The following is an 18,631-nucleotide window of genomic DNA, read 5'->3' as shown; positions in this document are numbered from 1 at the left end:
TTTCTTTTTTAAAAGAAAAGAAAATATGCTTCAATTTGTACTTTGAATCCATCAATTCTGTATCTGGTGGGGTACAGCATGTTTCATCATGAGTTCTTTTGAGTTGTGGCTGGTCATTGTGTTGATCAGAATTCCTAAGTATTTCAAAGTTCATTCTCTTTACAACACTGTAATTTGTAAATGGTATTGTTGATATTATATAAATTGTTCTCCTAGTTCTGTTCACTTTACTTTGCATCAGTTCATATGTATCTTCCCAGGTTTTTCTGAAACCATCCCATTCATCATCTCTTACAGCACAATAGTATTCCATCATATTCATATATCATAATTTGTTCAGCTATTCCTCAGCTGATGGGCACTTGCTCACCCCCACAAAAAGTTGCTATAAATATTTTTGTACATATGGATCCTTTTCATCTTTGTGTGAGCTCTTTGGAATATAGATGTATTAGCAGTATTGCTGGGTCAAAGGGTATAAACAATTTCATAGCTTTTTAGGCAGAGGTCCAAATTGCTTTCTAGAAATTCCGAATTAGTTTACGACTCTACCAACAACGCATTAGTGTACCTAGTGTACATCACCTTTAGCATCTGTCATTTTACATTTTTGTCAACCTAGTCAATCTGATAAGCATGAGGTAGTACCTCAGAGTTGTTTTAATTTGCATTTCTCTAATTATTAGTGAGAGAATTTTTTCTTTCCTTTTTTTTTTTTTTGCATGGGTAAGGCAGGGTAATTGAGGTTAAGTGACTTGCCCAAGGTAACACAGCTAGTAAGTGTGTGTCAAGTGTCTGAGGTCAGATTTGAACTCAGGTCCTCCTGACTACAGAGCCCATGCTCTACTCACCGCACCACCTAGGTGCCCAAGATAATTTTTTCATGTGACTTATTGATACCTTGTGTACCTTCCTTTGAAAACTGCCTATTCATATCCCTTGACCATTTATGAATTGGGGAATGGCTCTTATTCTTATAAAGTTGACTAACTTCCCTATATATCTTAGAAATGAGACTTTTATCAGATAAACTTTCTGCAAAGATTTTCCCCAAGTTTTGTGCTTTTCTTCTAATTTTAGCTGTTTGTACATAAACTTTTTAATTTTACGTAATCAAAATTATCCATTTTGCTTCCTGTGAATCTCTCTATCTCATTTGGGCATGACCTCTTCTCCTATCTATAGATCTGACAAGTAATTTCTTCCATTTTCTACTAATTTGCTTGTGATGTTACTCTTTATGTTTAAATCATGTACCCATTTTGAGCTTATTTTGGTATATTGTGTGAGATGTTGGTCTCTACTTAGTTCCTACTAGACTTTTTTCCTGTTTTCCCAAAACTTTTGCTGAATAGTGAGTTCTTGTCCAAATAGCTGGGATCTTTGGGTGGATCAAATAATAGGCTACTGTGTTAATTTAGGGAGGGGGAAGGGGCATCACAAGGGGTTGGACAGGACCAAAGCAACTGAACAACTACAAAAATGTTCATTTGCTCTTGTATATTGTATGCCTGATGTGTTTCACAGATCAACCTCCCTGTTTCTTACCCAGTGCCCAAATTGTTTTGTGATTACAGATTTGTAATAGAGTTTCAGATCTGATACTGCTTCCTTCCCTTTTTTTTTCATTGATTCCCTAAATAATCATGACCATTTGTTTCTCTGGATGAATTTTGTTATTAATTTTTGTAGTTCTATAAAAAAATTCTTTCGTAGTTTGATTGGTATGACACTGAACAAGTATATTAATTTAGGTAGTATCGTCATTTTTATTACTTGTTTTGGCTTACCTACGAGCAATTAATATTTCTCCAATTATTTAGATCTTTATTTGTATAAAGATTGTTTTGTAATTATGTTCATATAGTTCTTGTATGTGTATTTTCAGGTGGACTAATAAGTATTTTATACTATCCTTGCTTATGTTAAGAGGAATTTCTCTTTCTATTTCTTCCTGCTGGATATTATTATAATTTACAGAAATGTCTATGATTTATGTGGTTTATTTTATATCCTGCAACTTTGCTGATAATTTTGTTAATTGTTTCAATTAATCCTTTAGTTGATGCTCTAGAATTCTCTAAGTAAACCATCCTATATCATCTGCAAAAAGTGATAAACGTTGTTTCTTCCTTGCCTATACTCCTTATTGCCTATGCTATTCCTTTGATTTTTTCTTCTTTTCTTATTGCTATAATTAGCATCTTGAGTACAATATTGAATAATAGTGGTCAGAATGGACAACCTTGCTTCACTCTTGTTTTTACTGGAAAAGCTTCTTAGCTTATCCGAATCACAGATAATTCTGGCTCTTGATTTTAGATAGACAGTACTTATCATTTTAAGGAAAGCTTCATATATTCTTATGCTTTCTAGTGTTTTTTTTTTAAATAGGAATGGGTATTATATTTTGTCAGAAGGTTTTTCTGCATCTATTGAAATAAACAAGATTTTTGTTGATTTTGCTATCAATATAGTAAGTTATGCTTATAGTTTTCCTAATACAAACCAACCCTGAATTTCTGAATTCATAAATCTAGCCTGCTCAGAGTGTTTGGTCTTTGTGATATATTGCTACAAGAAAGGCCTCTTGGAACAGGTGACACTCGAGATGAGATGTACCTGGAAGAGAGCTCCAGGCTCCAGGAGGCAGGAGTGGAGGGTATTCCAGGCATGGAGGACATTCTGTGCAAAGACTGGCATGGGAGAAATGCCATGCATACGGAAAAGCAAATAGCCCAGTCTGACTGGAACATAGAGTGTGTGAGTCCGAGTAATGTGTAATCAGCTTGGAAATATAGATTGCAGTTACATGGTGAAGGGTTTTAAATGCCAAAAAGGTTTGTATTTTATCCTCCAAACAACAGGGAGCTACCGAAGCTTCTTAAGTAGAGGAGTGACATGATCAGACCTTTGCTTTAGGAATAGCAATTTGGAAGTTGTGTGGAGCATTGTTTGGAGAGGAAGAGACTGGATACACGGAGATCACTTAGGAGGCTATTGCAAAAGTTCAAGCAAAAAATGACGGGAGCAGGAGGCTGGTTTAGAATAGTAGCTATATGAGTAGAGAGAAGTGACTGATGTGAGATAAATTTGAGATGGAGAAGCAACAAGATTTGACTACTGATTGAATGAGGGATAAGGAAGAGGGAAGAGCGGAGCATGATTTTTAAGATTGTGAACCTGAGTGATTGGAAAGATTCCTTCAACAGAAATAGGGAAGCAGTGAAAAGAGGAGAGGGTTTTGGGGGAAAGATAATGAGTGGAACGGCTGAAAGTTTCTAATTTAAGGGGAAAGATACCTAATACTTTGGTCTCTATAGAGCGTAAGCCTTGTTACCCTAAATAATAAAGATTTGAAGCTGTCCCCCCCCACCTCCCCCCTTAAACTTGTAAACACATGAAGGCTCTCTGAAGAGAAAAGCCATACAGTCAGATACACCCACATCCTGCATGCATACACAATTACAAACTTTGCAACTGCTATCTCTATCTCTTTTAGCTACATAAGGAAACTAACTGAAATATGTATTCAGGTCGGGTATGAGGGTCCTTCCTTGTTCCTAGAATGTGAGGCCATTCGTCTCCACCAACAGAGATGGAGGTCCAGGCATTAAGGAAAAGGTCTTTCTCTGAATTGTTTTTATTGGGGTTTTTCTGATATATAAATGCCTGCCTGCTTTTGGTAAGGGGCCTCCCTACACCAGTCTGCCCTAGGATAGGAGATGCTCAACTCTGGCGGGAGACTTGCCAATAAAGCCTCTGTCTGACCTTGAGAGACCTCTGATTCTTATTTCAGTAAGGACTTAGTGTCCCACACAATAATCAATTCGGTTTTATGTATGTTGAGTTTAAGACACCCATGAGACATCTAGGTGATGATATCAAGCCTACCTTTGGAGATATGGGACTGGAAATCTGGAGAGAGATATGGAATGAATTTGTAGATGGCCGAAACTTTGTAAAGTTTGTAAAACTCTTAATATTCTAAGCCTGATTCTCAGAGGTAGTAGTACACTGTGACTCTTTTCACTTTAAAGAAAGATTTTAGCAGGTCTTTGTTTTTTTAGAATCCATATCAACAGTTTATCTTTAAGGTTGGGTGTATCCTGGAAATTCACATTATGATAACAACAGCTTTCTGGTGTGTAAGAAATGGAAGGAGAAGTTTTTTGTTTCCACAGAACTGAAGGTATACTTCCTCCTCCTCCTCCACCCTAGCTTCCTCCACCCTAGCTTTAGCATAATTCAGGCCTCAAGGTCAGTCAGGTGAAGGTTAGAGGCTTATACGCCTGCCTTTTGAAGAAGGCAGTCAGAGGAACCAGGTTGAACCAGTTCAAGCTTATCTAGGTTCTGGCCTTGGTCAAGAGTCCAGGCCTACTGATTTGCATATGTTAAGGAGGGAACTCAGGGGAGTAAGGAATGTAGATGTCCTAAACTCAGAAACATCCAGGCCTATTGATTTGCATATGTTAAAAAGGGGAAAGTAGGGGAAGAAAAAGAATATCGTTTAATCCTAAATTTAGACAAGGAAAACCTAATTAACTTTACTTTTGTTTCTGTATCCTTATTATCCTACCTGTATAAACTGCATAACCTAGGAAAACCGTGTAAAAAACAAAGATTGTAAACTAACCATAACTCTAGCAGGAGTGGAGGGAATGGTTACCCCTGCTCCTGCAGCTGTATTGGTGTGAGTGTTCTCATGAGCACTATACCTACTCTCGCAAGAAGTGTAATAAACGCCTTCCTCTGCCCACTCTGGTCCTGAGTTTTTTGGGTGAGAAGGGGGCACATCACATGGACCTCCCTAAGATCAAGTGAAGGGATGCAATGGGCAGCGGCAGCTCGTCCTGGGCTTACTCCTGGATCTAGCCTTGGGGTATCCTGTGATCCCCACTGCGGTGTTAAGAGGGCTACCACTCTGGGTTCCCTTGGGAAACCTTGTGGTCTGCATAGCCTTCTTAAGGGGACATCACTTGGGTCTTCCGGCCCTGTCTCGGGAGCCTTGTGATTTCACTGCTGTTCAAAGAGGCCATCACTTGGGTCCTCTTGGGGTCTGACCCTAGGAAGCCCTGTGATCCCCGCAGAATTAAGGGGGGCTACCACCTGGTCTTCCTCCGGGGAGTCCTGTGGTCTGCACAGCCTTCCTTAGGGGTCATCACGTGGTTCTTTCTCAGGGTCCAACCCTAGGAAGTCCTGTGATTTCCCCACAACTGTTCAAAGGGGCCATCACTTGGGTCCTCTTAGGGTCTGACCCTAGGAAGCCTTGTGATCCCCGCAGAATTAAGGGGGGCTACCACCTGGTCTTCCTCCAGGGAGTCCTGTGGTCTGCACGGCCTTCCTTAGGGGTCATCATGTGGTTCTTTCTCAGGGTCCAACCCTAGGAAGTCCTGTGATTTCCCCACAACCGTTCAAAGGGGCCATCACTTGGGTCCTCCTAGGGCCTGACCCAGGAGGCTCTGTGATCCCCGCAGAATTAAGAAGGGGTGTTGCCACCTGACCTCCCCCTGGGAGTCATGTGGTCTGCACAGCCTTCTTAGGGATAATCACGGGTTTCTTCTTCAGGACTTTGGCCCTGCCTAGGAAGTCCAGTGATCTCCAAAGCCGCATGTCCTCACAGTCTGGGGAGGTTCAGTGATCCCCAAAACTACGTTTCTCACATGGTGTATTGCAGCTTCGTAATTTACAAAAGCTATCTCTTTTGATATTTACAACAGTTCCATACTGAATTAAGGGAGGTTGTGACCGGGCAGTTTCCCGGGGCCAGTTTTGTGTCCCGCCACTTCTGGGCACCTAGGGAAATGAATCTCTCTTCTAAGCTCTACAGACTTCCTCTAAGAATCTAGTTTGTGATTGTATTATTATTTTTTTTATTTTTAGTTTACAACAGACGGTTCTACATAATTTTGAGTTCCAGATTTTCTCCCCTCCCTCCCCCCGACGGCATGGAATCTCATATAACTACTTACGTATAACTTCGTATTGAATTAATTTATACATTAGTAAAGTTGCGGAGAAGAATTATGACCAATGGAATGAATCGTGAGAAAGAAGAAACAGAACAAAAAAAAAAAAACCCAAAAACAAAAACAAAAGAGAAGAGAAAAAGGCGAGCATGAAGTGTGCCTCAATCTGCATTCAAACTTCATAGTTCTTTCTCTGGATTATAGATAGCATTCTCCATCGTGAGTCCTTTGGAGTTGTCCTTGTACCTTGTGTTGCTGAGAAGAGCGCAGTATGTCAGGGTTGGTCCTCACGGAATCCATATATCTGTGGTTGTGTACAATGTTCTCCTGGCTCTGTTCCGCTCACTCAGCATTATGTCGTGTAGGTTTTTCCAGGTTGTTATAAAGTCTGTATCATCCCCATTTCTTATGGCACAATAGTATTCCATTACCTTCATATACCACAGCTTGTTCAGCCATTCCCCAATTGATGGGCATCCCTTTGATTTCCAATTCTTGGCTACCACAAAAAGAGCCGCTATAAATATTTTTGTACATATGGGTCCTTTTCCCGCTTGTGTGGTTTCTTTGGGATACAACCCTAGAAGTGGCATTGCTGGGTCAAAGGGTATGAACATTCCTGTGGCCCTTTGGGCGTAGTTCTAAATTACTCTCCAAAATGGCTGAATCATCTCACAACTCCACCAGCAATGTAACAATGTTCCAATTTTCCCACATCCTCTCCAGCATTTATCATTCTCCTGATTTGTTATTTTAGCCAATCTGACAGGAGAGGTGTGGTATCTAAGAGTTGTTTTGATTTGCATTTCTCTAATCAGTAGTGATCCAGAGCATTTTTTCATATGCCTATAGATAGCTTTAATTTCTTCCTCTGAAAACTGCCTGTTCATATCCTTTGACCATTTCTCAATTGGGGAATGGCTTGTATTCCTATATATTTGGCTCAGTTCCCTGTATATTTTAGAAATGAGGCCTTTATCAGAGATACTAGTTGTAAAGATTTTCTCCCGATTTTCTGCTTCCCTCCTAATTTTTGTTGCATTGGCTTTTTTTTGGTACAAAACTCAGATTTCTTAACTACAACCATCATTAAGGCATTGAGGCAATGGAAAGAGGATTTGGCATCAGATGATTCAGTATCAAATCCCAGTTCTGCTACTTATTACTGAGTGGCTTTTGATAATTGACTTAACTTCTCAAGACTCAGTTTCCTCATTTGTAAAATGAGAGGACAGAAGACTTCAGAACACCTTCTAGCTCCAAATCGGTGATCTAAGATTATGCAGAAATACTTTGACTCTGTCACCCAACTGGGAAATTGAGTATCTTGACCTACAGTATGGACATTTTTAACTAAGTATAAATTAAGCGTCTGCTACGAGCTCTAGGAACCTTTGGTTTCCTAAGACTGGTCTGATGTCACAGAAAATGCAGCCAATTATCTTGCCTTCCGTTCTTTTCATTCTTTCCTGTGGTCTTTTCATTAGTGCTTTTGCTTCTTGCTTTTTTTTTAAACCCTTAGGGCACCATGATCTGTGTACATATTATGTAAGATTAATGTTGCAAGGTTCCATATAAAACACGAAACCGTCTTGTGCACGAGCTGACCCCGGGAGAGGGGTAGCAGGGCCTCAAGCCAGCAGCGCAGAGTTAAGAACTCCTCCACGGGAGGGTCACCCAGTCTGAAGCGGAGCGGGCGGGGCGAGACTCACTCGCGGAACCGACCCTGCCTTTCCCCGCCCCCGTTACGTCACTTCCTGCTAGGCTCCCTCGCCAGGCATTGTGGGTGGCCGGCCGGGGTCTCCTGGAGACAACCATGGCTGGGGATGTGCGAGGTCGCGGTTGCCCAGGCTCGGAGATGCTCTTGCACCCGGAGCTGCTGTCCCAGGAATTCCTGCTGCTCACGCTGGAGCAGGTGAGGCGCCGCCCGACCAGGCCAGGGAGTGGGCCCGGCCCGGCCCGGGAGTGGGGTCCTCTGCCCCCAGGCCGCCGCGACGCTGGCCCTCGGAACGGGTCGTGATGGCGATCGCAGCCGCTCCCGGGAGCCCCAGCGGGCGAAGGAGGGAGGCTCTCGTGTTCTCGCCCAAGGCTTGCCTGGCGACCGCTTGCCACACCCCTCGGCGTCTGAAATGGTTTTCTGGACGGCGAGGGGGTGCGGGCCTCCTCTCTTTCATTCATTCCACCTGAGCTTCTAGGTGCCAACTGCAGAGGCCCGGGCAGGCTTGCGGAAAGAGGCCCGTTAGGTGAGGATGGAGGTAGGGAATTACCATAATGATAAGAGCCCGCCTGTCTGTGGCATTTCCTTAGAACAAGCCCAGGGGGTAGTTGATGCAAATCTTAGATCCCATCATCCTGGTGAAGAAACTGAGACTCAGGGATTAAGGGATTTGCGGAGGGCTGGTAAATCCCGTATTCTGACTTTAACCCCAGCACTTATTTTACTGCAACGTGTTGCTCCACGGAAGGAAAGGAGGAGAAAGGGAGACTAGGAGCCAGGACAGGGAGAAGTGAAAAAGAAGAAAAACTAAGGATAGAAAAGTGGAGGATGGTAGAAAACCACCAAAAACGTGTCTGTCTTTGGGTAACTTGGCCTTGTGTATCCTTCTTAATTCTAGGGCCTTCCCTCTGTGGAATATTTCCAACTTATCCCATAGATAGCTTCTTTGTACACAGTTTGCATTATTTTTCCCTTATTGAATTGTGAGCTCCTCGAGAGGGGACTCTCTTTTACTTTTCTCTGTATCCCTAGCTCTTAGCACAGTGCCTGACGCATCTTAGGCACTTAATAAATGGACAGTCTGATAACTTGATGTAATTTCCCATGTTTCTTTTTTTTTTTCCTGCTCAGTCATTTAAAATATTAAGTTAAAATAAGCAGTGTTGTAAAGGGAAAAAATACTGCATTTAGAGTCAGAAAAATTGGGTTCATTTATACCAATTCATTAGTTGTGGAATTAGGTAAGTCATTAGACTTCTCTGTGCATCAACTTCATCATAGGTAAGGTGGTAATATTTGCATTACCTACCTACCTGATAGGCTTGTTGATCAAATGAAATAATGTCTTAAAATACTTTGTAACCGTGAAGGTTTTACATGTGCTCGCATGTTTATCTTATCTAATGATGTATTTTCTAATGAAGATCAGAAATCCCAAAGTGTTTTTTTAACTGTTTTTAAGTTGGTAAAGGATTTCAATTTGTTAGGAAAGTTATGGTTCACCATAGAGGGAAAAAATAGAGCAGTTTGTGTTCATTTGGAGGAATAGCAAGTAGTATGTTTAAAAGTGGGTAGTATTTTTGAACAATTGTACTAAAATCTATCACTGCATTTTCAGGCCTTCTGGAAAGAACTAGGGGTAGTATCCACTTACTTTCCCATTTCCCCTAGATCTTTTTCTTTTTGGGTGAGTGAGGGAGAGAGGCAATCAGAGGTACTCAGGTCTCACAGCCAGTTAAGTGTCTGAGACCAGATTTGAACTCAGGTGCTCCGGACTCCAGGCCCAGTGCTCTATCCACTGCACCACCTAGCTGCCCCTTAATTTCCCATTTCCAATTCAGCCTCTATTCTTGAATCAGTTCTGAAGAAATAAGTGTTATCAGCCTCTTAATTGGATGTTTTTAAATTTTGAAACTGCAAATGTCATGTAAACTTGAGTGCTTTGTTTCATTCTTTGTGTCTTCATCCTCCAGTTCTCTAACACAGTGCCTGGCACCTAGTGAGCACCTAATAAATGCTTGTTGATTGTTTGAACCTTTTCATCCCATAACTACCCCTTGAGCCTTGTAAATGGATTGGGAGTTGGGTAAAGGTAATACAAGATTTCCATTCTGTTGATAAAGGAAAAAAGTTTAATTATATCTTGCCTTTTGTTTTCCAGAAGAGTTAAGAGTGGAAGGGAATGAGGTGACAGAGAGGCATGGTTAGGCTGTTTGGATGATAGATGGGAACAACAAAACAAAACAGAAAAGTGGTAGTTGATAGTTTATTCAGAGCAGATTGCTCTAATGATATACTGTTGCCAGCCTCAGAAATAGCTTTTTGAAAGTACAGCTTTTGATTCCAGTACCTCCTGCAGGTATCATTGATGTAAGGGATATAAGGAATAATGCTTTTTAGTCGCTAGCATAAATGCTGTGCTAGATCAGACCATTGACTGTCCAACACAGAATTGAGACTTAGTGGCAGTAAAAAAAGTTTTGGAGGAGGACCTGTAGATAGTCATTTTTATACTTGGTAAAGTTTATGCTACTGAACATTATCATTCTCTTTGTGTTTGTGTGGCTGAAGTGACCAGTGTGTGGTACTAAGCAGTCTTTTTGCTTGTAAAGGTAGTCTGGGTTTTAGCTGTAACCGGCGGTTTGCAAACTTGATACTGTTACAGTGCTTGTTTTTTTCCACTATGTGTATCTTGGTCTTTCATAGTTGTTATTATTAGAATTTTTTAGGTGAGGGGAGAAGGAGCTTGTAGATTATGAGAATGCTTATTTCATTATCATGTTAACGTTTTGAAAATATCCCTGTTCTCTCTTCCACAGAAGAATATAGTTGTTGAAGAGGAAATAAAGATCAGCAAAGATGACCTTACCAATCTCTATGTTCAACATGCCATACCATTGCCTCAAAGGGAATTACCAAAAAGTAGATGGGGGAAAATGATGGAAAAGAAAAGAGGGCAAAATGAATTGAAAAATGAGCATAAAAGGTACTTTTGTAATGCTTCTGGTTTTAATTTCATTTCATGGTTTGCACCCTTGAAAATATTTAAGATATTACAAAAATGTATGGTGTAAAGTTAACAATACCTAGTCAAATGCCTTCTTTCAGGATGGAGATTTGGAATAATATAGAATAGAAGTATGGTTCAACACCAGTTAGCATTAAAAATATCTGGAGGATTCAGTGGTTGCAAGCTCAGTAGTAGTCGATAGTGTGACATGGAAGCTAAAGCTGATAGAACCTTGGACGTCATTAAGAGAAGTACAGTGTCCAGAATGACTGCCCTGGTCAGATCCTAGCTAGAATGTCGTTTTGGATATTTGTAGACTAAATCATGCCCAGAGGAGGGTGAGCAGGCTGTTTAGGGATCTGGAAACAGCGATACCAAAGCCCATATGAAGGAACTCTAGATGTTTAGTCTAGAGAAGAGAACATTTGATGCAGTGGAGCTGTGTGAGGAGACACATGATATCTGTCTTTAAGTATTTGAAGGGCTGTCATGTGGAAAAGAGGTGATGGACCTATTTTACTTAACTCCAAAAGAAAGAACTAGGAGCAGTGGCTAGAAGTTGCAGAGAAAGAGCCATAGGCTTAATGTAAGGGAAGACTTCCTAACTATAAGGCTGCCTCAAAATGTAATATTCAGTTTTCTTTTCATCAGAGGTGTTCAGGTGAAGGTTTGGATGGCCATTTGTCAAGGATGTTTTAGAGGCTATTTCTGTTTAGGTACAACTTGGACAAGTCCTTTCTTCCTCTAAGATTCCATGGTTCTGAGGTTGTCAGAGCCTATGTGCTGACAAAGCTGGGCATTAGAAAAATAGGCTTTTCGATTAGGTTCATCTTTCCATTTTGCTGGCTTTCTAGCCTTGGTTCTGTGTGTTTTCATCAGAATCACTTCCAGATTGGTGGGGATTGCATTAGGGGTAATCACAAACCATGGAAGCCCTTCAAGCTCTCTCTCTGTTGTGTGTCTTTTAATGGGGGCTGACAGAGGCTCATTATTTTTTGGTACTTGTTCTTATGTAGGTGGTGCCTAATTCAGGAAACAAAGAATAACATTCTGCTTCAGTTATAGTACTTTGATTTTCCAGAGATAGTGTCATTAGTTCATTTAATTAAAGCATCCTGCTGAAGAGACCAACATTGTTGGTTCCATCCTAGTGTGGTTCAGAAAGTTTTGCTCTATTCCTTAGCTACAGGCTGCACAAGAAATTCTACCTAGGCATCTCACAGATATATGCCATTGATCACAAGGTAACAAGACTAGGAGGGGATGGTAGATTGAGCATTAGGAAATTCATTACTGCTATTGGAAAGACAATTCAAAGCTCTTGCCTCATTTACAATGTGTTACCAGTCATCTTCATATACAAAATTAATCAAATTATTAATATATTAATATTGAGTATTCTGTTGTCATTATCTCAGTGTCAGACTGGTGAAAACTATTATTGCATAAAACCTAACTACATTAGATAGTTGAGCCTCTGAGTGTAAAACCTCTGAGTGTAAAGTTTTTTGTTTGCTTGATGGTGAACATGCCATTTTAACTCAAATTACGTCACCCTTTGTCTTAAAGATTATGTGATAAAGCAGATTATGTGTTGCTATTGGTTTCCAATAATTTGTAACAATATATACAGTCTCTTTAGGGCTGTCAATGAAAAGACTTTTTATACATACCTTGCTGTAGTTGTTTGTTTTGATTTATAACATGACAGTTCTCACATGATTGGCTCAGTGTTTTTTGAGCAAAAATTTAATGATAACATAGCTATACTTAAGAAAATCTGGCATGTGAAAGTTTAGATTTGCACAAAAAATAAATAAGGGGTGATTTTGGTTTATGCTATAAAAGGCATCACAATATAATTTCCTTCATTAAACTCCTCATACATTTAAAATTACTTGATTTATTAGAATGAGCTAGCTAACCACTTTTTGAGAAACAGATCTATTCCATAAATTGGATTCACTAATGAATCTCATATCAGTTTACCATTTGTCATTGAATGTATAAATCAGCTACCAGTGATTAAAGTATTCCAGACACTGGATGTGATGCCACTAATGGAACTTTACAGCAAATATCCAAGATACCCTTTCTTCATATATCTTTTATTTAAGGAAATGGAATTACTATGGTACATTGACCATAGATTTTGCTAATATGTTAAAGGTTTAATGCAATCTTATAATATCTAATCTAAACTATTGCTCAAGGCAAAGACAGTGATAGAGATGAAACAGATATTTCTAAAGAACTGGGAGAGTGTCAGTTATCTAAATTTTTGGAGAAAGTTTGGTTCTTAGTCTAGATTTCCATTTTTGAAAGAACCTTTGTATTACTTTGTATGCATATTAACGCTGAGTTTCAGTGTATTGCTCAAGTATATTTAAGACTTGGGGTAAATTACTGATAATTATTTTCCGCTATTTTCAACTGTAAACCTGGTTGCTTGTTACTTAGGCATAGTTCTACAAATTCCCCTCATACACACAGTGCTTCATACCTCCTTTTTCCCCTTTAAAAAACAAAACAGCTTATTTAGCATTTGAATTTCATTTAACTGGTTTACTAGTCCAGGTATTTTTCAGAATTTAAAAGGTTTCTGTGTTTTTCAGGGATATGTGTGTGGAAGGTTTACGGAAAAGACCCCTCATTGTCTTTGATGGAAATTCAACGAGTACAAGCATAAAAGTGAGAAAGACTGAAAATGGAACTAATGATCATCTGAAGCCTCCTTCAGTAGGCATTACTAACAATACCTTTAGGAAGTTACCAAATTCAAATGCTTCCTCCCTTATTCTGCCTTCCACTTTGCCTACAGACATTAAAGTGGAAGCCAGTAATGACACTAAACAGAACCATGTGCTAATGACTAGTAGGAGTACATTGGCCAATGTAAAATCACCACCTTTATCTCCTGTTGGGGGAACTACTGTTGTGAAGTTAAAGAGAACTGTTCCAAAAGAAGAAGCAGAATCAGTGGTAGGTATTTGATGGTTTTCATACTAAATAAGGGGCCTAAAAAGTGAGTGGTGAGACTGAGATGTCACTTGTTCATCTTGGATCTATTAATCCTTGTTTTTCTTTTTCACTTCTGAATACTAGGAAACTTGGAAAACTAAAAAATAACTATGGTTTCAATCTGTCTCATTCACTTTTGTATCCATTTTTACTATGTCTTTACATGAACTATTTTTAAGTTAGAAAAACACATTCTACTCTTAATTCTAACTTCATTTATTTTTACTGGTAGAGAGTTGCTATATGCACTCACCTTTTTTGAGAACTGTTTAGAGATGTCAGTGTTATGCTGTATTCAGTTAATATCATTTAACATCTGAGTGCTTAGAATTATCATAAAGTGATAAAATTACCACAGTAGTGTAATATATTTAGTGAATGTATCTGGTAGAAGTTTTAATGTGTTAGGTGAGTATTTCGACATGAGTTAGCTAGCTAGCTAGGTAGTTCCTCTTCAGAAGAGTTTATTTTGTGATGCTTGTGTGTATGTATACATATACACGTATACATACACATACACACATATGCATATATATTCACTATTCTTACAAAGAATTATTTAATAGGAGAATTTAGATTAGCTCATTTTGTGGAGGTACTCTGACAGTCATTCTTCGCAACTAACTGTTGGGTGATTTTTTAGTTTGTAAGATTTATGCATTTAGATTGGGGAAGGGGGTGGTGTCTTACTGATGATTTATTCAAACACCATCCTCATTTTACAGACTAGGAAGAGGTCTAGAAATCACTTTTGTGATAGGATATTTTTTTGGGAGGGGGAGGGATCACATGGGAGAACATAACTCCAAATAGTACAAATAAAATAGAATGTCTTGTTAATAAATAAGACCTAAAAGACAACTTAAAGATGGGCAAGAAACCCACTACAAATATTGTGGTAGATGAGGACTTAAGTGGCACTTGTATAAATAATATTTGTGCACTCACCGTATGGTTTATTTTGGGGGGGGGCATGTGGAGGGTTCTAGACCTGTGATTTTATTGGTTATAGGGAGCTTCTGGTGAGGAAACCCCCTCTACCAATGGAGATTGGTTACAGCTTAGTTTTAATGTAAGGTCCCAGAGCCAGTATGTCAGAGGTAGGATTTGGAAACAGGTCTTCCTGACTTTGAGACTAGCTCTCTAGCTACTACACCATGCTGCCTCTCCTTAAATTAGAATTTGCTGTTAAATTTTCTTGTTTTTGGATAGTTAACTGCCTTCTGTTTTCCAGTATGTGGCATTTATTTTGATGAAAATGAAATAAAATATATTTCCACCAGGTGGCAGCAGTGATCTACTATAGCCCCATCTTTGTAAACCCGTGGCTGTTGTATGTAGTGTTTTGGTTTTCATTGAAATACATATAATAATTTATTTAACCATCTTTCTTTTCAGAGTGAATTAAAGCCCACAGAAGCAAAAAGGAAGATCCAGCATGTTACATGGCCATGAATGGATGGGGTTCCCCAAAATGTAAATATATCCTATAACCATAGATTTCAGAACAAAAAGGTCACATTTATTGACCAGTTTAAGTACTATATTTACAGGGATTCTGATTGCTGTGGAATTTTCTTAAAAGGTTTAAGACAGCCTTGCAGATAAGTTCCAAAAATTTACCTTCCCCGCACACATTTTTTTTCTTTTTAATGCTTCCCCCTCATACACTGGTAGCCAAATCATTAAAAATCAGTATTTTTTACTAAAGGCCTAATATGTCATTAATCACCTTGGCCAAACGGCTGTTTGCAAGTTTAATGATAAGCTTTCTGATTCAGCACAAAAAATAATTTTCCCCAGACAACTTCAGAGTATGTAACAATTTTCTAAATTTTTGTTCATCTTCCACTCTTTGTTATAGGCAGTTTAGTGGGTTTCCTCCGTCAGTGTGTGTGCAGTGGAAGAATGGTTGTCATATAGATGTATCAGCAAATATTACTAAACTAATTCCCAAGAGATCACCAAATAAAGTGAATTCATAACATGGCTCTTAAACATACAGAATTTACCTGTGAGCTGCTGCTGCTTTTATGTTTTCCTCTAGCCACAGGTAACAAAAAGAAGTAGCTGCTGCTACTTTCATTGATGGAACTAGTAATAATGGCAGATTGGTTAGTTATGAATTTATTGAGTCTAATGATGTTTAATTTAAAGTTTACCCACCTGTGGAAATTTACATGTGACTCTTTGATCTGTTATGGTCTTGCAGTTGAGAATACAGTATCACTCACTGCAAGTGAATTTGAGCATATAGAAATGATCAACTCATATTTAATCTAAAGGCCTATTAAAATAGTAGCAGCAGCTGTTGACACTGTGTGCTACCATAGGCAGCCCTATTAGATACTGTCAGTACTCCTACGTAAGAAAGAGACTTGTATTAGTTGTATGTATAGAGGCAAGGGGAAATGGTCTGGAATGGACAGAAGAAAAGATTCTGGAGCTAGAAATTTGCTACAAAGGAAATCTGAACTGCCCGATTGAACTCTTAACTAGGTATAACACTGCTGGTATGTTTTAAAATGGCCTGCCATGTGAATGGCCATTGTCTTAACTCTAATCACCAAAACATTTTAATTCATTGAATAATTTGTTTCAGTGGGCATGCAGCTCTGATTTTGCTGTGGAAGCCAGTGGTAAAGAAGGATTCACTTTACATTAATATGCTTTACATCTAACTTTTCTTGAAAACATTGCTTACGTAAAGTACTTGTATGGTTGACCTTCAACTTGGGGTAGGATTTTTCCAACATTTGTAGAGTAGTCCCTTTACTTTTTGATGCTGAGCTTATTTATTTGAGTTTAGTGCTTGACTAGCCTTACAAACTGTAATTTATCTTTGTGGATAATACTTTATTAAATTCCAACCAATGATTTCTTTTTTTTAAGCATCATATTCAGCTCAGGCTGTATAACCTGTACTATGTATAGTTAAATAGATAAAGCCTAGGTGTTGATGATTTTTGGATATGTGGTAATCTGCAGGGCTGATTTATATGGTCTTAGAGGACAACTACAGTCATAAATGCGTCTGTTTGAGTATTTACACAATTGCAAATTTGTAGTAGTATGATAGATTATATTTTGCATTCTGTAGTCACACTTAGCTTTCATTTCCATTTCTCTCAGTGGAGCGAAAATTATCCTATTGGCAATTCTTAGTCAATGGAAACATTGTAATTGCTTTTATTACTCAATGAAATTAATTTCTTATTTGTGTGTTTAACAAACAGGTTAAGTTGGTAATAACAGCTGAACTGTGTAACACCATTGCTTCAAATTGAAGTTTATATTATGGTCATTCAGAGTAAATGTACATATGGCAGCACATTATTAAACTATTTTTTCTGTTTGAAACATTGTGGAGAAGTCAGAATAGAAGAGTGCCATGCCACGTACGTATGTAATATGAGCATCCTCTCAAGGTATAGATGCATTTTCTCTTAATCCAAGAAAAACCTTTCTCCACATAATAATGCACATTAAAGGACAGGTGTTGGAGAGTAAAAGTGTTGGAAGCTCAATGTTTTAAATTTTTGTGTAGTGTGTTTAATGTCTCTATTTTTATGATGGTTTCAAAGGGCTTTGGAAGAACTTGATTTGAACTTAGAAGAACTTCTTTCAGGATTTTCCTTTATTCACTAACATTTTTCAAGTCTAAGTTGTAGTTTCTAATTCTACCATCCACAAGAGCCAGATTCTCTTAGTGTAGGGGTAGGCATCGTAGTATTGGTGTCACTATGTGGCCTGATGAAATTTTAGTGGCATTACGTCACTTCTCCCATCATATATACCTTTTTCTTTAGGTTTTTTTATTCCTTTTTCCTTCCTCTTGAGTTTCCTTTATTTTTGTCCATTTTTTCCCCTTCTCCACTGCCTAAGCTTGAGTCTTGCCAATGGCCCCCGTGGGCATTTGGTCTATTGATGACATTGAGGGCAGAAGGGATTACTTGCTCCTGCCTTCTGTCTAAGCCCTGGGTGTTGCTTTCACTTTTGAGCCATAAGACTCTTGTTAACTACAGATAGCATTATACAGATAAATAGTATCACTGGTCTAAAACGTAATGTACCATTTAAAAATCTCATATTTAAACCTAGAAAGTTACTAGGCACTAGGAGAAGCTGGCTCAACTAATATTATGACCATGATCTGTATGTCTTTATTGAAACTCTTCACAATACGCTTCTTGGAGTTATATTTTCCTTGACTTAAGCTGTGGAAGAGGGTCCTAAAAGTGATCTGAAAGCTCATGAAGTAGCAATTAATTACCTTTTTTAAAGTTTACATTAAGTAAAAATACCAATAGATTGTCATAAATAAGTATTAGCTTCCCTTCTTCACTATTGTGGATTTTCAATTACATGTAGATGCTGTAATATGGTCAAAATGTTCTTTTTTAAAAAGTGTGCTCTTTTACTAAATACTTGTGCAGGTTTTGTACTTCAGTACAGGAAAGTTTAATATTGTAATGTACATTTTTTGTATGTAAAAATTCTTTTAAGTAGCCTTATCCTTATTTAAATAAAATTAATTCAACTCTCCTTTTGAAGAAGTCTGTTATTTGTAAAGTGCGTTCTACTCATATGAGAATATAAGGATACAGTCTTTTTTATTTTAATCAACTATCCTAAAAGAAGAAATGTATAGATTTTTATAAGGACAGATGTCCATATCTTGATGGGAATATGGCCCATTCCTGAAATGCCAGTAATCTTGACATGTCTCAGGCTCCAGTCCTCAGCTCCTAGTAGGAGAAGAGCATTCTGCTAGAAATCATCATACAGAAACTTGTTCAGCCTCCTTACAGTTCTAAAGGTATGGGCCAGAAAATTGCCTTTGTGTGAACTAGCTCATTCAAGAACATAATAAAAAATCAGAAATACGTAGATGGAGGGGTGGGGGCAGGATAA

At 38.6% G+C, this 18,631-nt stretch overlaps 1 protein-coding gene across 1 annotated transcript; it reads left to right on the top strand.

Moving 5' to 3' along the window:
* Positions 1-7,740: 7,740 nt before the first annotated feature.
* On the top strand, positions 7,741-18,262 carry C4H2orf49 (chromosome 4 C2orf49 homolog). Its single transcript, XM_036756993.1, has 4 exons — positions 7,741-7,884; positions 10,506-10,672; positions 13,312-13,678; positions 15,116-18,262. The coding sequence occupies exons 1-4, from the start codon at positions 7,786-7,788 to the stop codon at positions 15,170-15,172; spliced, it is 690 nt and encodes a 229-aa protein (XP_036612888.1). The 5' UTR covers positions 7,741-7,785; the 3' UTR covers positions 15,173-18,262.
* Positions 18,263-18,631: the final 369 nt, after the last annotated feature.

The sequence above is a fragment of the Trichosurus vulpecula genome, chromosome 4 (genome assembly GCF_011100635.1).
Source record: "Trichosurus vulpecula isolate mTriVul1 chromosome 4, mTriVul1.pri, whole genome shotgun sequence".
In the NCBI taxonomy this organism is placed as follows: domain Eukaryota; kingdom Metazoa; phylum Chordata; class Mammalia; order Diprotodontia; family Phalangeridae; genus Trichosurus; species Trichosurus vulpecula.
This window is presented reverse-complemented; position numbering and strand designations above follow the sequence as displayed.

Coding starts and splice junctions, on each gene's coding strand:
- C4H2orf49 (XM_036756993.1), top strand. CDS start 7,786: ATGGCTGGGGATGTGCGAGGTCGCGGTTGCCCAGGCTCGGAGATGCTC. Junction 10,673..13,311: donor TTGAAAAATGAGCATAAAAG/GTACTTTTGTAA, acceptor TGTGTTTTTCAG/GGATATGTGTGTGGAAGGTT. Junction 13,679..15,115: donor AAGAAGAAGCAGAATCAGTG/GTAGGTATTTGA, acceptor CTTTCTTTTCAG/AGTGAATTAAAGCCCACAGA.